Source organism: Dendropsophus ebraccatus, chromosome 6 (assembly GCF_027789765.1).
Source record: "Dendropsophus ebraccatus isolate aDenEbr1 chromosome 6, aDenEbr1.pat, whole genome shotgun sequence".
NCBI classification, from domain to species: Eukaryota; Metazoa; Chordata; class Amphibia; order Anura; family Hylidae; genus Dendropsophus; species Dendropsophus ebraccatus.
In genome coordinates, this window is record NC_091459.1 from 54097729 (window position 1) to 54119474 (window position 21746).

General features: G+C 43.8%; 1 protein-coding gene across 6 annotated transcripts in view; it reads right to left on the reverse strand.

The window, feature by feature from the left end:
- Window positions 1–21746, reverse strand: part of MAP7 (microtubule associated protein 7) — a 143971-nt gene that overhangs the window by 101344 nt on the left and 20881 nt on the right. For 2 of the 6 annotated variants that reach the window (XM_069975001.1, XM_069974999.1), the window contains exon 1: window positions 2035–2632. The exons of 2 other annotated variants lie outside the window; for them this stretch is intronic. In XM_069975001.1, the coding sequence (XP_069831102.1) occupies window positions 2035–2215 (181 nt within the window). In that variant the 5' untranslated portion in view covers window positions 2216–2632. Of the gene's footprint in view, window positions 1–2034; window positions 2633–21746 lie in introns of those variants that run through there. 2 more of the 6 variants (XM_069975000.1, XM_069975002.1) reach the window with 2 other exon arrangements.

A 21746-nucleotide genomic window follows, 5' to 3' on the forward strand; every position in this document is an offset into this window, starting at 1 on the left:
GAGCAGCAATAGGAAATTTTTGTACCATAACCCACGCTACTAGGTATCGTGACAGCCCTAAAGTTTTAGGAGATCTCTCCACCTCCTAAAATGCTGCTTCTGCTTCTAAGTAGTAAATCAGGGTATTTGGAATTTTTAGACCACCCAACTTCTTGTCCCTGTGCAGGGTCTTCAGTATAATCCCTACCACTTTTTTATACCACAACAATTAATGAAATATACTTTGCATTTTATTGACGTACTTAAGGAGGGTCCACACCGGAAATAGGGGAAGAACGTAAAAAATCTGGGGCATTAGAATCATTTAGAAGGGGCAGTAAATTAACCTTTATAAAATCCTTAGGATTCGAATTGGATACTACTTGCAGTTTGGTGCAACTGACCCCTGGGGCATTACAACTCACTTTGTTCAATTAATTGACAGCCTTAGCTGGATCACTTGCCATGATCCTCAATAAGTGACATCATATATAGTAAGGTAAAATGGAACTGGTAAAGTGTATCTGTCGTTATAACTTTCAAAATCTAAAACAGTAGATGTAATATAAGTATACGCTTGCAATATACAATACTTTTTTTGTTATTATGCTGTTAAACAAAGCTATACTTACCAGAAATCCAAGTCCAGTCTCCTGAACTTTTTAGTTTTGTGCTGGTTAAAAAAAAAGAGACTAAAATCATGAAGTCTGGCCAGTACAGAGAGTCACGGCTCATTGTGTCTGTCAATTGCATGACTGCCATCACTGTGAGAGCACGAATGACCTTGGAAACACGGGACTTACTGTGTTCAGCCCGCTTTTTTTACATAACGGAAAAAAAATGAATGTAAATTGAAAACTTTCTTTATATCACATTTACTGTATTTTGAAAGTTATAACAGTGACACTTTAACCTATTTTAACATGTATGATACTACTATAGCAGTAATCTGCATTTTGCACAGAAAAATCCCATCCACATGCAATGTCTACTTATTACTATTTCATCAATACAGATAAGCGCAACTTAAACATAGCTCAAGTCCAATCATGCAGCATTCGATTACCAGTGGCTGCTGAAGTGGGATGTAGCCTTAGAGAGTTCTAGAAGACATGGATGCCGCCATAGGCCCCAAGGACTTGGAATATTTCAGAATACAACCAGGATAGTATAGCTATGATTCTGATTTTCCATCAGTGCCAGAGTGAAGTGACCTACATAACAGGATCCAAACTCCTGTAAGCCAGTTTTTAAATGACTAACTAAACCAGTTGTCAATGAAGAACCATAATGACCTTTTAGTAATTTATCAAATTATATTCATTCTATTCTGCCCGACATCCAATATTATTCTAACAACTCCAATAATAAGTATCGTGTGTAACTGGCGTGTAGACATATGACCTTTTAAATCTATTTATAGAGTCCACCCTGTGCGGTATATTAGTTGGCAGTGCTAATGACTATGGGATAGGTTAATAATGGATTATCTTTATGTAAAGATGACAGTGACACCCTTGACACTCCTCAGCTGTTGTGGAGGAGGTGAAAAGACATGCGACTTACATGACACTAGAACTTCCACACCCCCACTATATGGCAAGTGTAAAGCGTCCAGGACACTCGGCTGGCGCACACTACCCTATCACGGCGTACCAGCTCACATCACTGCATAAGGGAGGGCCGTGTTACTCCTAAAGACCTACAGTATACTGCATACTGGGTCCTGACCGGGGCCTGCAGACATAGTAACGTCACCATAGGCTAAAATGTGAAGAAGATAGGTGTAAGAATGAAGTCTGCGATACCACAGCATATTCCTCTGCCTCTTTATTAACAAAAAAAAAAATGGTATTAGCATCCAGGAAAAAAGGCAAGGAAATACATACGCAGACACAGTAATAGTCTCTGAGGTGGTGGAATGCAAATCACACAGCCTAGCAACCGGGCTTATGGGCTGGATACATGGAAGCTGCTGTTCGCCTCTTCTTCCTACATCTGCATTGAAGGGCATTCACGTTCAATGACTCTGCATTGCACAAACTCATCCCTTACCTTTTCCCTTTTTGCTGTTGCCATTCTTCTGCTGCTCATCTTCTTCATTGATGGTGAATAGCACAGGAGCTGCAGGTCTTGTTGCAGTTTTCTTTGCCCTATCCTGCCGGGTGGCAGTAGTAGATCCTGGCATCTTGCCCACCACGGGTTTTTTCTTCTTGGATTTGAGGAATATCAGCATGTATTCCACCGTCCTGCTGCAGTCCACCAAGAAAAGTGAATGGAGCAGCCAGCTTCTCTAGTCAGCGACCCCACTATGAGCCATGGGAGAGTAGGAAAAAAAAATGACAATATCCACAAATATTACCCAGTGCAAAGGTCCGATCACAAGCCTATTCCTCTTCCTGGAAGCCAGCCAGGCATAAAACACCAGTTTTCTTCCCACAAAAACCACCGTTTCCCTCAGCCTTCTGCCGGCTTCAGTGCACTAAAATATTCAGCACACAGCACAGAAGGAGAAAATATGATACGCCGCTGTTCCCAGTTACCCTGACAACAGTGACATGGCCTAATCAAAGGAGAGCTGCGTAATGCTGCCTCTTCTGCCGGAGCCTGCCGGAATGCCTGCCACCTCCGGAGCTTCCCACTAGCATTACTGAACTGGAGCTGGGCTGTGCCTCCTACACCATGTGGGGCGGTAGGAGATGCTTGCATAATAGGGCTAAACGCACTGCAACCTGAAGTGCTAAAGGCAGCTCACTGAGAGAAGAGGAGCTATAGGCAGAAGCATGTCACTGAGAGAAGAGGAGCTATAGGCAGAAGCATGTCACTGAGAGAAGAGGAGCTATAGGCAGAAGCATGTCACTGAGAGAAGAGGAGCTATAGGCAGAAGCATGTCACAGAGAAGAGGAGCTATAGGCAGAAGCATGTCACAGAGAAGAGGAGCTATAGGCAGAAGCATGTCACAGAGAAGAGGAGCTATAGGCAGAAGCATGTCACAGAGAAGAGGAGCTATAGGCAGAAGCATGTCACTGAGAGAAGAGGAGCTATAGGCAGAAGCATGTCACTGAGAGAAGAGGAGCTATAGGCAGAAGCATGTCACTGAGAGGAGAGGAGCTATAGGCAGAAGCATGTCACTGAGAGGAGAGGAGCTATAGGCAGAAGCATGTCACTGAGAGAAGAGGAGCTATAGGCAGAAGCATGTCACTGAGAGGAGATCTATAGGCAGAAGCATGTCACAGAGAAGAGGAGCTATAGGCAGAAGCATGTCACTGAGAGAAGAGGAGCTATAGGCAGAAGCATGTCACTGAGAGAAGAGGAGCTATAGGCAGAAGCATGTCACAGAGAAGAGGAGCTATAGGCAGAAGCATGTCACTGAGAGAAGAGGAGCTATAGGCAGAAGCATGTCACTGAGAGAAGAGGAGCTATAGGCAGAAGCATGTCACAGAGAAGAGGAGCTATAGGCAGAAGCATGTCACAGAGAAGAGGAGCTATAGGCAGAAGCATGTCACAGAGAAGAGGAGCTATAGGCAGAAGCATGTCACAGAGAAGAGGAGCTATAGGCAGAAGCATGTCACTGAGAGTAGGAGATCTATAGGCAGAAGCATGTCACTGGGAGAAGGAGATCTATAGGCAGAAGCATGTCACTGAGAGAAGAGGAGCTATAGGCAGAAGCATGTCACTGAGAAGAGCTATAGGCAGAAGCATGTCACTGAGAGGAGATCTATAGGCAGAAGCATGTCACTGAGAGAAGAGGAGCTATAGGCAGAAGCATGTCACAGAGAAGAGGAGCTATAGGCAGAAGCATGTCACAGAGAAGATGAGCTATAGGCAGAAGCATGTCACTGAGAGAAGATCTATAGGCAGAAGCATGTCACTGAGAGGAGATCTATAGGCAGAAGCATGTCACTGAGAGGAGATCTATAGGCAGAAGCATGTCACTGAGAGAAGAGCTATAGGCAGAAGCATGTCACTGAGAGAAGAGCTATAGGCAGAAGCATGTCACAGAAGATAAGCTATAGGCAGAAGCATGTCACTGAGAGGAGATCTATAGGCAGAAGCATGTCACAGAGAAGAGGAGCTATAGGCAAAAGCATGTCACTGAGAGGATATCTACAGGCAGAAGCATGTCACTGAGAGAAGAGGAGCTATAGGCAGAAGCATGTCACTGAGAGGAGATCTATAGGCAGAAGCATGTCACAGAGAAGGAGATCTATAGGCAGAAGCATGTCACTGAGAGAAGAGGAGCTATAGGCAGAAGCATGTCACTGAGAGAAGAGGAGCTATAGGCAGAAGCATGTCACTGAGAGAAGAGGAGCTATAGGCAGAAGCATGTCACTGAGAGAAGAGGAGCTATAGGCAGAAGCATGTCACTGAGAGAAGAGGAGCTATAGGCAGAAGCATGTCACTGAGAGAAGAGGAGCTATAGGCAGAAGCATGTCACTGAGAGAAGAGGAGCTATAGGCAGAAGCATGTCACAGAGAAGATCTATAGGTAGAAGCATGTCGCAGAGAAGGAGATCTATACGCAGAAGCATGTCACAGAGAAGGAGATCTATACGCAGAAGCATGTCACTGAGAGAAGAGCTATAGGCAGAAGATCCTCTCAATCTTTGAGGTTAGCTAGGGACCTTCATTCGAGCCATTTTAAAGGGGTGAAAATAATTATTTCAAGTCAACTGGAGTCAAAAAGTTAGACAAATTTGTAAAATTACTAAAAAAAAAAACAAAAAACTCCAGTCTTCCAGTACTTATCAGCTGCTCTATGTCCTGCAGGAAGTGGTGTATTCTTTTCAGTCTGACACAGTGCTGTCTGCTGCCACCTCTGTCCAGGGAACTGTCCAGAGCAGGAGAAGTTTTTCATGGGGATTTGCTACTGCTCAGTGAAACGACCACTTTCTGCAGGACATACAGCAGTTGATAAATACTGGAAGATTGGAGATTTTTTTTTTTTTTAGTTAAAGTAAATTACAAATCTCTGGACATTTTCTGACACCAGTTGATTTAAAAGAAAAAAAATCTTTCGCTGGGAGTACCCCTTTAACCCCTAGACAACCCTGGGCGTACCCGTACGTCCTGGGCCATCTAGGGGTGTTCAGAGCGTGGCCGCGCGGCAGCCCTGCTCTAAACCGATGCGGTCCCGGGTGCCACTTGTACCCCGGGACCGCGGCTATTAGCGGGCACGGTCCGATCGTTGTGCCCGCTAATTAAGTAATCAGATTCAACTGTCAAAAGGCATCTGATTACTACATGCAGCTGATTCCCTGGTGTCTAGTGGGGGGGATGCCCCCCCTTCCTTACCTGGCCAGGGTCTGCGCCGTGATGGAGCTGATCCCGGCCCGGCTGATGTTTTCGTGCCGATCTCATTGATCTATGCAGTATTACTATACTGCATAGATCTCAATAAGAGATCAGGGGACTTCTAGTATAAGTGTAAAAAAAGAAAAAACAAAACAAAGTGTTAATAAAAGCCCCCCTACCCTAATAAAAGTTTGAATCACCCCCCTATTCCCATGTTATAAATAAAAAAAAAATAAACAAACATGTTTGGTATCGCCACGTGTGTAATCACCCAAAATATTAATTCATCCCATTCTTGATCTCACATGGTCAATGGCGTAAGCGCAAAAAATCCCAAAGTGCAAAATCGCGAATTTTTGGTCGCATCAAATCAAGAAAAATCATAATAAAAAGCGATCAAAAAGCTGCATATGCGCAATCAAGGTACCGATAGAAAGAACACATCATAGCACGAAAAATGACACCTCACACAGCCCCATAGACCAAAGGATAAAAGCACTATAAGCCTGGGAATGGTGATTTCAAGGAACATATATTTGTGAACAATGGTTTGAATTTTTTCCAAGCCATCACATAAAATAAAAGTTATACATATTACATATTGTTGTAATCTTAACGACTTAAGGAACATATATAACAAGACAGTTTTACCCCAGGGCGAACGGCGTAAAAACAAGAAGCCTCCAAATAAAAAAAATTTTATTTTTATTTTTTTATTTTTTTTTATTTTTTTATATTTTTTTATTTTTTTTATTTCACCACACATTAAATTTTTTCCCGCTTTTGCAGTGTACTTTACGAACAAATAGTGGCGCAAAGTACAATTAGTGGCGCAAAAAATAAGGGCACATGTGAGTTTCTAGGTAAAAAAAAATGCCAGTGCTATGGCCTTTTAAGCACAAGGAGGAAAAAACAAAAATGCAAAAATTTAAATTGGACCGGTCCTCTAAGGGTTAAAGGAGAATTCCGGCCAAAATTAATTTTTGATATGTTGTTACTTATGAAAAGTTATACAAATTTCTAATGTACATTAATTATGGGAAATGCACATATACTGCTATTTCCCTTAATTTAGTAGATCAGGAAGTGTTAGAAATATCTCTGAAGAAGTGACGTCACGACCCAGGGTGTAATTCCTATGGAGTGTCCAGCAGGGGGCGCTCTCTATATAGAAGTCTATGGGACTTTATTGTTTCTATGGGTTTCTATGTAATGTAATGTAATGTAGTGTACAGTGCTTTATTGAATGAATACATCTATGGAATACTTTGGGGAGCAAGTGTCCTTGCTCCCCAAAGTATTGCATAAATGTATTCATTCAATACATAGTAAGCCCGCAGATCCGCCGCATTTCCGCCGCATTCCCGCCGATCCGCCGCATTCCCGCCGATCCGGACCATATACATTGAACTACAGCTCCCATCATCTGCTTCTAGTATGAACAGGTGATGGGAGCTGTAGTTGGGTAATGGATATGACATGCCGCCGGGCGCAGGGGGGAGCCGCTCAGTACACAGGAGCGCTCCCCCCTCCTCCTCCTCCTTCCGGGATAACTTCCGCCTATACCAATGCTGAGTCCCTGCCTGGCCGCCGCTCTCCGCTCTCCCCCCCATACATACCGGCTCCCGATGCATCCTGGTGTCCGCGCTGATGCCGGGAGCCGGTATATGTGAGCGGAGAGCGGCGGCCAGGCAGGGACTCAGCATTGGTATAGGCGGAAGTTATCCCGGAAGGAGGAGGAGGAGGGGGGAGAGCTGCTGTGTACTGAGCGGCTCCCCCCTGCGCCCGGCGGCATGTCATATCCATTACCCAGCTACAGCTCCCATCACCTGTTCATACTAGAAGCAGATGATGGGAGCTGTAGTTCAATGTATATGGTCCGGATCGGCGGGAATGCGGCGGATCAGCGGGAATGCGGCGGAAATGCGGCGGATCTGCGGGCTTACTGTGTATTGAATGTATTGAATGAATACATTTATGCAATACTTTGGGGAGCAAGGACACTTGCTCCCCAAAGTATTCCATAGATGTATTCATTCAATAAAGCACTGTACACTACATTACATTACATTACATTACATAGAAACCCATAGAAACAATAAAGTCCCATAGACTTCTATATAGAGAGCGCCCCCTGCTGGACACTCCATAGGAATTACACCCTGGGTCGTGACGTCACTTCTTCAGAGATATTTCTAACACTTCCTGATCTACTAAATTAAGGGAAATAGCAGTATATGTGCATTTCCCATAATTAATGTACATTAGAAATTTGTATAACTTTTCATAAGTAACAACATATCAAAAATTAATTTTGGCCGGACTTCTCCTTTAAGAATACTTCATGTCCAAGATACAAGGCTGTAACTGCGACAGGTTATGTCAGTGTGCTCGAAGTTGGCTCAACTCTAGTTATGTGTATTTGTGCTTCACTAGACCCCATCCACAGTTTTTCTGGACTGCATATAACTCTTCTAAACTCTAACCATGACCATATTAAAGTTAAACTTTGTCACAATGAAATCGTTCTGTCGGGCTGCACCCACAGTAATTAATTTCCACCCTTGCATTTGATACCATTTATTGAGCAACCCGAAGTAAAGAAGCAACAGTTGTCATTTCATGACATTGTCCTCCCAGTCTGACTAATCACATACGCAGTCACAGGACACTGTGCTGGGAACACCTTACGAAAAACAATTACTTCCTAAATGCAGATAGACCCAATAACACTATGAATATGCAGCCTGCTACAATAAACTGTTTTAACCCATTGGAGCCACAGCCAGTTTTGGCTGTGATTTACTTCCCATTCTCTTCTTCCAAGAGCTAAAACTTTATTTTTCTATCAATACAGTAGTCACATGTGTGGAACAAACTGTAACCAGATGGAATATCTAGCTGCATTTCTATCACCCACAGCAATGATTCAGTTGCTCCTAATGGTGGTTTTACACGGAACGAATTATCGTTCGAATTTGCACGATAACGATCGAATTCAAATGATAATTGTACGTGTAAACGCAGCGAACGATCAAGCAACGAGCAAGAAATCGTTCATTTTGATCTTTCAACAAGTTCTCAAATCGTCGTTGATCGTTTCGCAAAAAATTTTGCAGATCGTTCCGTGTAAACACTCTTTCAACGATTTCACCTATGTGTGAGATAGGCTTAAGCGATCGCAAAACGATGGCATAACGATTTTTCTGTACGATGTATCTTTCTGTCTAAACGCTGATCGTTATAAAAACAACATCGTTTATTCAAAATCGTAAATCGTGCTATTGGGCGAATTATCGCTCTGTGTAAAAGTACCAATAGATACATACAGATAAATCGCTCAAGGTGTTTTCTTAGCAATCGTAAAGCAATGATTTAGCCCTTTAAAGGATAGACGTTTAGATGAAGAAATAAATAGTCGTTATTTTGATCATTGGGAGATCATTATCATGATTTTTTTTTTTTAATTTAAGTGTTTAGTGTTTAGAAAGACGTAGAAAGACCATGATTAACGTTTTATCACTTGTCGTTTGACCAGTGGCTACATTTATACAGGAAAGTAATCGATAATTTTGGTTGCTATCGCAAATTTTTGAATGATTATCGATCTGTGTAACCTTTAGCCATATATCTGCGTACCCTAACAAAAGTTACATCAACCAGATGTAAACCCCCTACTTCTGACAAGTCACATGATATCAGATGGTTTCATCAAGGTCAGCGGGATGCATAAGCTGAGGCGTTAAGTAATTCCTAAAGTGTAGACATCAGGGCTCTGTGCAGTGCTCACGTCTGAGACTGCAATCTCATGTTCTGTATATAAGGTCTGTAGGCTGTGTAAGTACAGTAGCATGGAGCTTTTACTGTTTCGGAGCTCACTGCAGCATAATGAATTATGATGCATGGAGTTCTGAAAGTTCAGTCTGTGCCATAAAGGTTGCTTATGAACCGTATATATGGAACGTGGGAATACAGCCTAAATGGTGTTACCTGTGGTGTTACAGGTAGAGAATACAGCGTGCTGTGTGGTGTTACAGGTAGAGAATACAGCGTGCTGTGTGGTGTTACAGGCAGAGAATACAGGGCGCTGTGTGGTGTTATAGGTAGAGAATACAGTGCGCTGTGTAGTGTTACAGGTAGAGAATACAGCGTGCTGTGTGGTGTTACAGGCAGAGAATACAGGGCGCTGTGTAGTGTTACAGGTAGAGAATACAGTGTGCTGTGTGGTGTTACAGGTAGAGAATACAGTGTGCTGTGTGATGTTACAGGTAGAGAATACAGCGTGCTGTGTGATGTTACAGGTAGAGAATACAGCGTGCTGTGTGATGTTACAGGTAGAGAATACAGCGTGCTGTGTGATGTTACAGGTAGAGAATACAGCGTGCTGTGTGATGTTACAGGTAGAGAATACAGCGTGCTGTGTGGTGTTGCAGGTAGAGAATACAGCGTGCTGTGTGGTGTTGCAGGTAGAGAATACAGCGTGCTGTGTGGTGTTGCAGGTAGAGAATACAGCGTGCTGTGTGGTGTTGCAGGTAGAGAATACAGCGTGCTGTGTGGTGTTGCAGGTAGAGAATACAGTGCAGTAAATGGAGCTTAATTGCAAACCACACCTGAACTGGAGACAACAGTAGGGGAAAAAGTGGCCATGTTTTTGTAGCGCTGGTTAACCCCTTTTAGTACTGCAAATACACATACAAGGCAGCAATACAAGGCAGCAATGTTAGCCCAGGCAGCCGCAATAATACCTTAGCACCTTTTAAGAACAATCAATACATCAACTTCTTCAAATAAGTTTACAGAAGACACACAGCTGACATCCTTGTTCCCAGGAAAGGCTGCATTTACACAAGGTGGGGACCAATTCTGCGGCTCCAAGCTGTCAGCTGTCTATATACTTGGAGAAACTGAGTTATACACATTTATTTGATTTGCTACAGCATATATTACTGGATTAGTGAGACGGAAATCTGATTAGAAGCCTAACGAAGCACTGCAGTTGCATGTTTTTTGTGGGTTTTTTTACCCACATACCATCACTAGTCCTACAGCGCTATCTGTTTAAAGGGTACCTATGGTTTTCTTTAAAGGGGTAGTGCGGCGCTAAGAAAATATTCACAGAATAACACACATTACAAAGTTATACAACTTTGTAATGTATGTTATGTCTGTGAATCTCCCCCTTCCCGTGTCCCCCCACTGCCGCACGTGTACCCGGAAGTGTAGTGCGCTATACATACCTGATCCGTGTCGCGCATGTCCGCGGCTGAACCGCTCCGACCGTCCCTAGTGCCGGCCGCCTTCTGCAGAGTCATCAGATGCTGAGCACAGTTATGACGTGGCAGAGGGGGGCTGGCATCAGGGATGGCGGCAGCGATTCGGCCGGCCTCCCAAAGATGACATCTTGGCACAAGATAGCAGACATGTGCGACACGGATCAGGTATGTATAATGCACCACACTTCCGGGTACACGTGCGGGGGTGGTGGGACACGGGAATGGGGCAATTCACAGACATAACATACATTACAAAGTTGTATAACTTTGTAATGAGTGTTATTCTGTGAATAATTCTTTACCGCCGCACTACCCCTTTAAGTAGTGACTATTGTGCAGTGCAGAGTACAGAGTACATCTATTGGCACCGAAATAGGTTTGCAAGCACCCCGACGCATATGATTATACCTTATGAAACTAGCTTCCCGCTGTGTCTCCTCAGCTTCCATCTCCAGCGCAAGAACTGGTGTAATGTAAGTCTATGGTGCTGGGACTTATGCTGGAAATGGAAGCTATGGAGACACAGCAGGAGATTATTTTATAAAAAGGAATAGTTAACCTCTTCAGGACCAGACACAACCATATGTCCAGTTTTGCAGCACATTACTGCTCATGGACATACAGTTACATCCTCATATGAAACGCGTGCAGAAGCCACGCTTGGACCTCGTAAGTGAAAGCGAAACACAGCCCCGATGACTCGTGACACAACAAACAGCAGTGCAGATTGCCATTAGGCAATCAGTTAGTGAAATCCCCAAGGTGGGACAGTAAAATAAAATAAAAGTGTTAAAAAAAAACCACCACCTAATAAAATGCAACCACTGCCTAACAACCTCAGTCCAAATAATGGAGAGGGTGGTGGTTGATCGATTTGTGTGCAACCTGCCGGATGCCATCCAGTGATGCGTAGGTCAAGGTGACCTGAACAATTTAGACCAGTTGGTTAGTCAGGTGGCATGTTATGTAGCCACCTAAGACTTGGTGTGAGGTTGTACCCCTGCCCGGAGGCCATCCCATCCCTTACCCCCCACTTGCAGTGACTGAGCAAAAGCCCAAAACTTCTGCTGGGAGTAGATTCCCACTGGTAACAAAGCAATGTTCCCTAAGGTTACATTAGGTAACCATAATCCACTGTTGCCGCTTTAATGGTCTGGAACATATGGCCCCTTGACCTCTGAACCTATGGACTGTGGGTACGTTCGCTGGTCATCCTTCTATGTGCGACCCGTGTTTACCACTGACATCCTGGACAAGGATAGGGCGCCTCCCATTTGCCCAGTGTCCATTGACGGGTGCAGGGTAAATGCACTACTGAACTCAGGAAGCCTGGTGACCATACTCTGGTGCTTCTGTCTCAGTTTACTAATCGTAAAGTTGGAGTGTTGTGTATCCATTGAGACTTTAAAGACTATGCTACTGCCCTGGTGGTCATAAGAAAGCCTGCTGGTGAGAATGTCCATGAGGTGGCAGTAGCCTCCAATCCGCTCTATGACTTGATAATAGGAAGAGACTCCCTTATTCTCTGGATTATGGCCATCATTTTTAAATATTGGTCCCCAAGGGTCAGGGAGAGCAGTGGAAGAGGGTCATTGTCCAAATGTAGAGCCAGAACCTTGGGAAACCGAGGTAGAAGGGCCAGCGGTAGCGGTGACTGCCACTTAGGTGGATGATGTGGATACATGTTCAGTGACTGTAAAAGTTGGGGAGGTAGTGGATTTGCTGCCGGGTCTCTAATTGTCAGACATGAACATCTCTGGTCACAATTTCAGTATGGCGCAACTTTGGGACTGTGTCCCAAGCATGGGGGAATTAATTAGAGCTGAGTGAGTCTACACTGGGAATGAAGCAAAGCACTTTGTTCCTACTGTAGATTTTCTCATCTCTAATATTAACAGTTGATGAGGAACCACAACAACCAGAAGCGGAGGCAATTTTTCCTCATTTTGTGGTTCACCATAATTTATTTTATCGGGTCACCTGATTATGAGGTGAGAAGGTGATGCTCACCAACATGTGTTAGGTGGACACCTTGGGCCACAGAAAACCCAGGACCGTATACTGCAGCGTTTTTTGGCCGGGTGTGTTCAAAGAGGTGGGAGAATTTTGTAAGTCTTGCCCGAGCTGCAAGATAACTAGCCCCCAACAGCACTTGCGCAGTCCTCTAGTACTCCTCCAAATTATTGAGGTACCTTTTGGGAGAAAAGCTAAGGAATTAATGGAGATGTTTTCAAGGCTAGGGATACCTAAAGAGACCCTGACAGACCAAGGGACTCCCTTCATGTCTATGGTCATGAAGGAACTGTGCAAGTTGGATGCAGTTACCACATCTCATTGACAGGCATGCGTAGGCAACATTACTATTATTTACTCCAAGCCGTAATTATACAGATGTGCACAATTACATCACAACGACCACGATGAAGCTGAACATTTATTTAAATATAACTACATGTAATAACATACAGACCTTGCAAAGTAACACTGTGTGCCTTATGCTACGTTTACACGGGACGATAATTGGCCCGATCGCACAATTAACGATGTTGAAGAAACGTGTTTTTTTTTTACATAACGATCAGCGTTTAGACGGTACGATATATCCTACGGAAAAATCGTTTTGCGATCGTTTTAATATCCCCCGCCCGCAGCCCGGCCCCTGCTCATCCGCAGCCTGGCCACGCATCCTACAGCCCCCCCCGCCGCCCCGGCCACAAGCATACCTTATCTGCTCGGCATAGCGGGTGTTCGAAATTCCCGGCTCCCCTCTTCAGTGCATTGATTGGCTAAAGAGGGGAGCCGGGAATTTCAAACAGCTCCTCTACAGCACTGATTGGCTGAAGAGGAGCTGTTTGAAATTCCCGGCTCCCCTCTTCAGCCAATCAATGCACGGCAGCACCGGGGCGGCGGGGGCTATTGGAGCGGCCGGGGGGGGGGGGATGGGTTATCGGAGCGGCGGGGGTGGTGATCGGGGCGGCGATCGAGCCGGTGCAGGGGGCTGTAGGATGCGTGGCCGGGCTGCGGATGAGCGGGGGGCCGGGCTGCGGGCGGCCGGACTTTCGCGACGACTGTTTACACGGAACGATCTGCAAACTTTTTCCGAACGATCAACGACGATTTGAGAACTTGTTGAAAGATCAAAATAAACGATTTCTCGTTCGTCGCTTGATCGTTTGCTGCGTTTACACGTACGATTATCGTTCGATTATTCGCACGATAATCGTTACGTGTAAACGCACCATTAGTTGATGCCATTAATGAGTTGCCTGACAATAAGTGGCCCAATACAGCTGCTAGCAGTTGTATATAGGAGAAAAAAAAAAAAGTTTCATAATTATTTTGCACTTGCGGTACATTATCCTTATAACTTCTGATATTATGTATGTGCCTAAACAGAAGCAAAATGAGCAAAATCTTACTCTGGGAATGTGGTTGTCGTGTTCTGTGAATCTGACCCGTGCATGGTAGATGTGCTACGGACCAGATTCATGAACCTCCCAGCATTACAATTCATTGCGAAGCAGGGGGCTCTAAACCTAAAGGTCTAGGACCTATGCACAGATGACGTCACGGAGGGGATATCGGTGGTGATGTGGGTGGGGCTAGCAGGTGCTGCAGCTGTTGAGCCCCGCCCAGGTTGCACAATCCACATATGCTATAAAATAAGGTATAAAAACTGCAAAAATTACCCTTTACACCTTTGTAGAGAAACCATCATGCTAAAAGGGGGTGACAGTGTCACTTTAAATCTTCATGTGGCTGTGTCAGTAAGCAATGCAAAGATTAAGGGTGTGTTCACACATACAGGATCCACAGCAGATTTGATGCTGTGTTCATTTAGATCAAATCTGCTGCGGATCTGCACCATCAAATCAGTAAAACTGTTTTAGAGGGGCAGGTATCTTAATGATACATGATGTCAAGAGTTCCGATAATATGTTCTGTTGCACACCGTCCAAAGATATGGACTTAGCGCTTAACGTGTGCATGAGGCCTTAGCCAGAAATATAACCTCCACTATTTTAGTTTTTTTTATTTGTGGGGGCATTTTTTTACATGACAAATAAGTGGAATAGAAATCTGAGAAGCGAGCAGATATATGCATTGATCACATTGATATATTTTGAATTGCATATTGTGGCCTCTTGAAGCCTATGCTTATTTCCTTTAATTACATAGATAGAGAGGTAAGGGACACTCTGGAGACTATTGTGTGACGTCTCCTGAGGGAGACTGGTGGCTCAGCCACAGTACTTGTAGACTTGTAATGATGCTATTTATTTCTATACCACTGAGATATAGTCTACTGAAAAAACAGCAGCGCTAATCCAAATGTTGTTACGTGGGTCTTTGGTTACTATAACGCTCAATGACCAACAATGTAATTTAGACCAATTATATGCAATAATAGGCAAAGCACCAAGCATTATTACTAGATACATTGTTCATGTAAAAGTGCAATAGATGGCATAATTGTAATGTGGCTCATGATAAGAGAGAAAGGGCCTTCAGTGTTCCGTCACCACCTGCTAGCATCATGTACTTGGTTGGGGTCTGGAGGCCACTTGGATACCCCTACAGTCTCACGATAACGTAGAAGTCAATGTGGAAGGTGTGTGTGGCAGCCAGGGGTGTTACCATGGATCTTTGGGCAACTTCCACCCCTAACTGCATCTGCATCCTCTGGCATCATTAAAGGCAACCATGGCACACGACTGTGCTGGTGTGGCTCCCTGCAACACAGTACAGATTTACTCTGCAGCTCCCTGAGACTACCAGCCGCGGCTGCAGCAGTAGCTTTACAAAGGGGGAAAAAGACGTTTTATTACACTGTGCACAGCCAGAAGAGGGGCAGCAACTAGTCATCTAGGCAGGGAGTCGGCTGTGACTAGTCAGGGCTCTCTGTCTGTCAGCATGCAGTGCAAGGAATGATTCATTGGCAGAGAGGCGACTAGTGGGTCTCGCTGCCTGTCAATCATTTCCGCACTGCGCACTGACTGAGTCGTGACTAGTCCCCAGTCCGGCCCAGACGACTAGTTGCAGCCCTTATTCCGGCCTCACGCAGTGTAATAAAACATTCCCCCTCCCTTTGTAAAGCTAGTGCTGCAGCCGTGGCTGGTAGCCTCAGGGATTTGCACAATAGATCTATACAGTGCTGCTTGGAACCAGATCAGCACAATCATGCTACTTGGTTCCTTTTAATGAGTTGGTGGACTGTTGGGGCATTATATGTGAATGGGATGAGAGTTGGCCCATTATTAGTGAGGACATTGCTGCAGGGTAACACTATCTAACACTACATGGTCACTGTATGTGGGTAATACTGGTTTTCACAGTAAAGTAAATGTGGTTTTATTTACAGTTTAATTACTTTTTTTAAAGTTATGTTTTTGTGAAATTTTAAAGGTATTTAAAGGAGTGGCGTCACAAAGAAAACTAGCTCTATACCTATGCATTATGTTAAATGGAACATATTTCAAATGTAGAAGCGTTTCTTAAAAAGTTTAATCTGAGAGAGATTTAGACTGTTGCCCTTGGTTACTGCCCACTAGACTTCAACTAGCTTGAGTCACTCATGCTCAGTTTTATCACAGTCACATGATCTGTCTCATTAGTACTGGGAGTTGGTTTTTAATTCACATACAAGAAAGATCATAGTTCAGGGGGAAACCAGGAAGTGAATACATACATAGGTTAGAAACAGCCGCACAAGGACGTAAAATACTAAATACTAAAAATAGCATGTTTATTCATCTTTAGATGTAAGAAGTACAACCTCTTGAAGCTACTTGAATAATACATACATAGCAAATCTGGCTCATCTGCACCAAACTTTATAGCATAGCTGCTCTTTTCTTCGAAAACAGCGCCACCTCTGTCCTTGTGTGATGAGTGGTATTACAACTGAGCTCCATTCAATTCAACTGAGCTGCAATACAACACACAAACTGAGGACAAGAGCTGTTTTTTGTAATCCTTGATAACCCCTTTAAACCTGGACACCTAATACATGTTCAGAAATTAGAGATGGCATTCTTTGTTCTGATAGTGAATGGAAGAACAAAAGTACGGAGGCTTACGTAGAATCTAAAACTGTGTTATGTTGCACTGACTGTAAACGTGAAATAACAGGGGTCAGGTTTGGTTAGGTGTGGTGCCCGTAGGTAAGATGTTACCGGCACCAGGGCACTAGATTAAATAGGCGCTTTTTGTATAAATCAATAGTACAAGTGAATATAATAAACTTTGTAATATTTTATAAAAAACAAAATGCTTCATTCCTCCTCATCTCTTCTGCTGAACTGTATTGCTCTGAAAAGTCAGCCAAGCATCCTCCTGTAGTTAACTCAGCAATCAAATTTACAAAGCAAGGCAAGTCTATGGAAGGAGGAGGAGGGAGATGGGAAGGGGAGTGTCTGGGTACACTGGCAGAGAAAGAAAGCGAAACACCTCTGTAAGCAGGAGATCTCACTTCAGGGCTTAATACATAGTTTACACAGCTCACTATAGCGCTAGCATGGCTTCCATGGTGCAGCTGGTGTTGCAAGACACAAAATGCAGGCTCTCTTACTACAAGCGATGTTGACACCATGGACATTAGGTTCTGCCCGCCAGTTATGAGAAAACTGAAAATTGTGGTGGCGAATAATCACAGACTATTGAAATAAAGTTGAGCTAGTTTACTGGTTGTAAATGCACAGCAGGTAATACAGAAGTGACGGTATAAGGTTTCTTTAATGAAAGTCTCTGAAATACACTTGACAAAGTTCCAATAAACACTTGATGAGAGAACGACCAGATCTGTAGGATAAGTGCAGTGTAGGATATAGTCGTGTTGGTTCAGTTGTGCTAAGTCATACAAGAGGTAGAGTAGCAGAGAGGAGGATGCCGTGAGAGTCTCAACCCATGTAGTAATGTGCTCTGCCGGAATGTTGGAGGATGAGGTAAAATACTTGTAAGAAGAATGAGAAGAAGAATAGGAAGAACACCTGTGCCCATGTATTGAGCTTTGACTACCACCTTATGCCCACTAGACTTGGCTGAACCTTTCCTAATGTAAGACACACCCCAGACCTTGTTACCTGGGATGAGCGGAGTGCTGAGGGTTCCCTTACTGACACCCGCCCTGTGAGACAGAGTTCATAGGCTACTGCAACTTTGCTCCACCCGGATCAGTTCCTGGCTCTGTGGCTCGGTTATGGATACTGTCCTGCACAGTCACTTCTCCTTGTCCTCGGCGTGGGTTGAGGTTATCTCTGACTAGTTCTCTCTAAGGGTCAGTTCACACATACAGACTCGCAGCGTCTGCCAGGTCCTGGCAGTTCACTGTCACTACATACTAGCAGCTGTCTGAACGACCGCTGCATGTATGGAATTCTGCCGGCCCCTTTACCCCTTCTGCTGCCGCCCGGCTCCCGCTCTGTATACATTACCTCTCCTCGCTGCACGGGGTCCCGACGTACTGCTCTCCCGCCCAGCCAATCAGTGGCTGCAGCTGGGCAACACACTGATGTGCGGGAGAGCAGTACGCCGGGACCCCGTGCAGCGAGGAGAGGTAATGTATACAGAGCGTGAGCCGGGCGGCGGCAGCAGAAGGGGTTAAGGGGCCGGCAGAATTACATACACGCAGCGGTCGTTCAGACCGCTGCGAGTATGTAGTGACATTGAACTGCCAGGACCTGACAGACTTGCAGCGAGATTCACGCTGCGAGTCTGTACGTGTCAACTGACCCTTAAGAGGAGTTTAACAGTGCATAGTGCTTTGTATAGTCACTGGTAAAGAAGTTGGTAACAGTGAGCTGTCTTGCATCCTTCCCATGCGGAGTACTGACTAAGACTGACCTGCTCTTCCTGTCTCCCGCATGACTCTCTTCCTCCCCAGCGTGTAAGGTGTGCTGCGAGTGGGTGAAAGAGTGCAACAGAAGAGGAAAGAAGGGAGATGATAGGAGAGAAGAAAGCAGAAATCCTACTGGTCTACAGACTCTGCTGACACACAAAAACAATAGCCCTTTGCGGTCTTTTAGCTGTGCAGCTTCCGCATATACATACATAATACAGCAACATCTAGTGGCTAACTTTCAGTACTACTTTTACCACAATAATAATACAAGTAGTACAGACTTTTGCGAAGAGTGTCTATAACTGCAACACCCCTAGTGGGACAAGACACACACACACGTGGCAACTTATCCTGAAATGTCACTTTAATTACCTAAGAAGTGGAACAGAAGTAAGACAGGACCACATTATGTAGACAAAAAGTAGCCCCCTTGCTGTCAAATGGAGGAATAACTCTTCTGCCTCCCTTTAAAGGGGTTATCAAACGTTACAAAAATATGGGCACTTTTCCCCCTCTCTTGTCTCCAGTTCAGGTGTGATTTGAAATTAAGCTCCATTTACTTCAATGGAACGGAGTTTAAAAACCCACCCAATCTGGAGACAAGAGAGGGGGAAAAGTGGCCATGTTTTTGTAGCGCTGGATAACCCCTTTAAAGGGTCAGATCTCTGAAAACACTAATAAGGGGGTTGTCTAGGAAGCAGAGATATGCACTTCCTGCGAATCCACGTGTTGGAAGAAAGTCTTGGATAAACCCTTTAAGAGAGTGAGGAGGCTGGAGCAGTTTCAGAGCTAGTTTGGTCTGAAGTTCAGACCACAAAGGAAGAGGATGTCCAAGGGAAAATAAAGCAGCTCAACACCTTTCCTATGGATCCTAAGGACTGTGCACAGGACTGCTGGGTGGCAATGTAGCCATTCAGGATACCAAAAAGATAAATATTGAATATGTCAGTTTGTTCGACTCTGGAGTGTTTTTATATCAATAAAGATATTTGCTTTTGGAACCTTGGACTGGAGCTGGACATCCACCTTTTTCACAAAGGAAGGAAGTCTGTAATTTGTTCATTACAGAGAGGACCAACGTGGCACAGGAAAGAGCCTAGGGTTTGGTACAGCTATACCAGACAGAATAGTGGAAGACAGTAGTGCAACCAGAGTACACTGCAAGTATCGGAGCAGTGCCAGAGTAAGTCTCAGGGGAGAAAACCTGGATCAGGGTTTATTTACTGCTCCATCTAAGACAGTGTAAGGTGGGCCGACTGAGATGCAAAAAAAAAAACAACAACCTCTCCTTGGTAGGTAAGATGTGCCAGTTTAATGATGACAGAAACTTGTGCAATAGAGTGATGTTTCTGGAGGTGTCTATCAAATGGAAAATCATTTAGCTTTACTAGATGAGTAGCTGAATCAATAGAAACTGTATTTCAATGCGTCCAATAGTAAAATAATGCACTTAGGCATAAGGAATTCTTTATCATATCAATTGCTCTGTGCTGACAAAGACTTCAGAAGAGAAGGATTTAGGGGAAGTGATTTCTTAAAATGAGTCAGCAGGGCTGCTGGGCTGTATAGCTGGAAGTATAACCAGTAGGAAAATTGTGAACCTGCTGTATAGAGCTCTATTGACTTCACATCTGGAATATTGTGTCCAGTTCTGGAGACCTCACCTAAAAAAGGATATTGATAAAATAGTAGGGGTCCAAAGACTGGCTACCAAAATGGCCATTCTAAAAAAAAAGGATAAGGCTGGGTTCACACTGTGTTTTTGCAGTCTGTTTAGCATATCTGTTTTTAAATGGTTACTTTGAATGCATACAAAAATGTGGTCAACCAAATTTTTGTGCATGCTAAGGAAAAAAAATTGATTGTAGCTGTGACGTAAGTTCACAGCACAGAGCAGCAAACTCATTGGCTACAGAGAGGTCTATGACATAGCACAGAGGTGTAGGTTTGCTCACCTTATGTAGAGTCTGCATTATGGCTCATATATGATAGCAGCTTATTTGAATATTTTTTTACATGGAGCATTGTCTAAACACAAGTCTCCATACACCTCTGGATCTCATCAATTCGAAACAGTATCTGCATGGCTATATCAAAGGCACCTCTCTAGCCATCCAGTACCCTGCTGTCAGCATCCCAAAATCCAGAATCCAGCTGTCCAAGTCCTTATTCGCACATCCCATAAATGTAGCCGTAAATGCGCATGCGCAATTACGGACACAATTAGGGTACATTGATTTCTATTGAGATATTCATTGTGTCGAAGAAACATCTTCAACAAATACGGATCACTTTATTTTAACCTTCCTATTTTTCAATTCAGCTACACTGAAGTGAATGGCTTCAAATTGTAATATCACACACAACATGAAGACAGATGTGGCACTGTTTTTTGGGGAAAAAAATTGTATTTTTTTAATCCTGAATAACCTGTTTAAACAGACAACAAGGACTATAAATACATCCTTGTGTAAGGGAAGACATGGGCATTTCTAGCTGTCTACTAAAATAATAAAATGAGTCCATAATAAAATGACTCATAAATAGGGAAGTAAACAGATCATTCAAAGCACCTAAAGCTGCACTCTCTATTCATGTAGTAGACTTTAACACAAGTCCAGGAATACAGCAATGATTCTGTGCTGGAAACTTTCCATTTTCTGTAACACAAGTCATAGGCGAGTCAATTCATGTCAGATTTCCATGAACAGATCCCTTTGCTCTCAAGGAGATAAGCCATAGCCAGATGAGTCTTACCCGCCTCTCTATACAACTTTTTTTTTTCCAAATTAACTAGTGTCAGAAAGTTATAAAGATTTCTAATTTACTTTATAAAAAAAAAAGTCATTAATTTAAAAATCTCAAGTCTTCCAATACTTATCGTCTGCTGTATGTCCTGCAGGAAGGGGTGTATTTTTTTTTGTGTCTGACACAGTGCTACAACATCTATCTGTGTCAGGAACTGTCCAGAGCAGTAGTTAATCCCCATAGAAAATCTTTACTGGACAGTTCCTGACACAGAAAGAGGTGGCAGACGAAAGAATACTCCACTTGCTGCAGGACACAGAGCACCTGTTAAGACAGCTGGAAGATTTTTTAAGAGAAGTAAATTACAAATCTATATAACTTTCTGGCTTCTTTTTAGAAATCTTCAGTCTTCCAGCACCTATCAGCTGCTGTAGGATTTGCTACTGCTCTGGACAGTTCCTGACATGGACAGAGGTGGCTGCAGAGAGCACTATGTCAGACGGAAAAGAATACACCACTTCCTGCAAGACATACAGCAGCTGACAAGTAAATGATTACTCGTAGAGTTAAAATAAGAATGAAAACCATAACCATTACAAGTAAATGATCCGA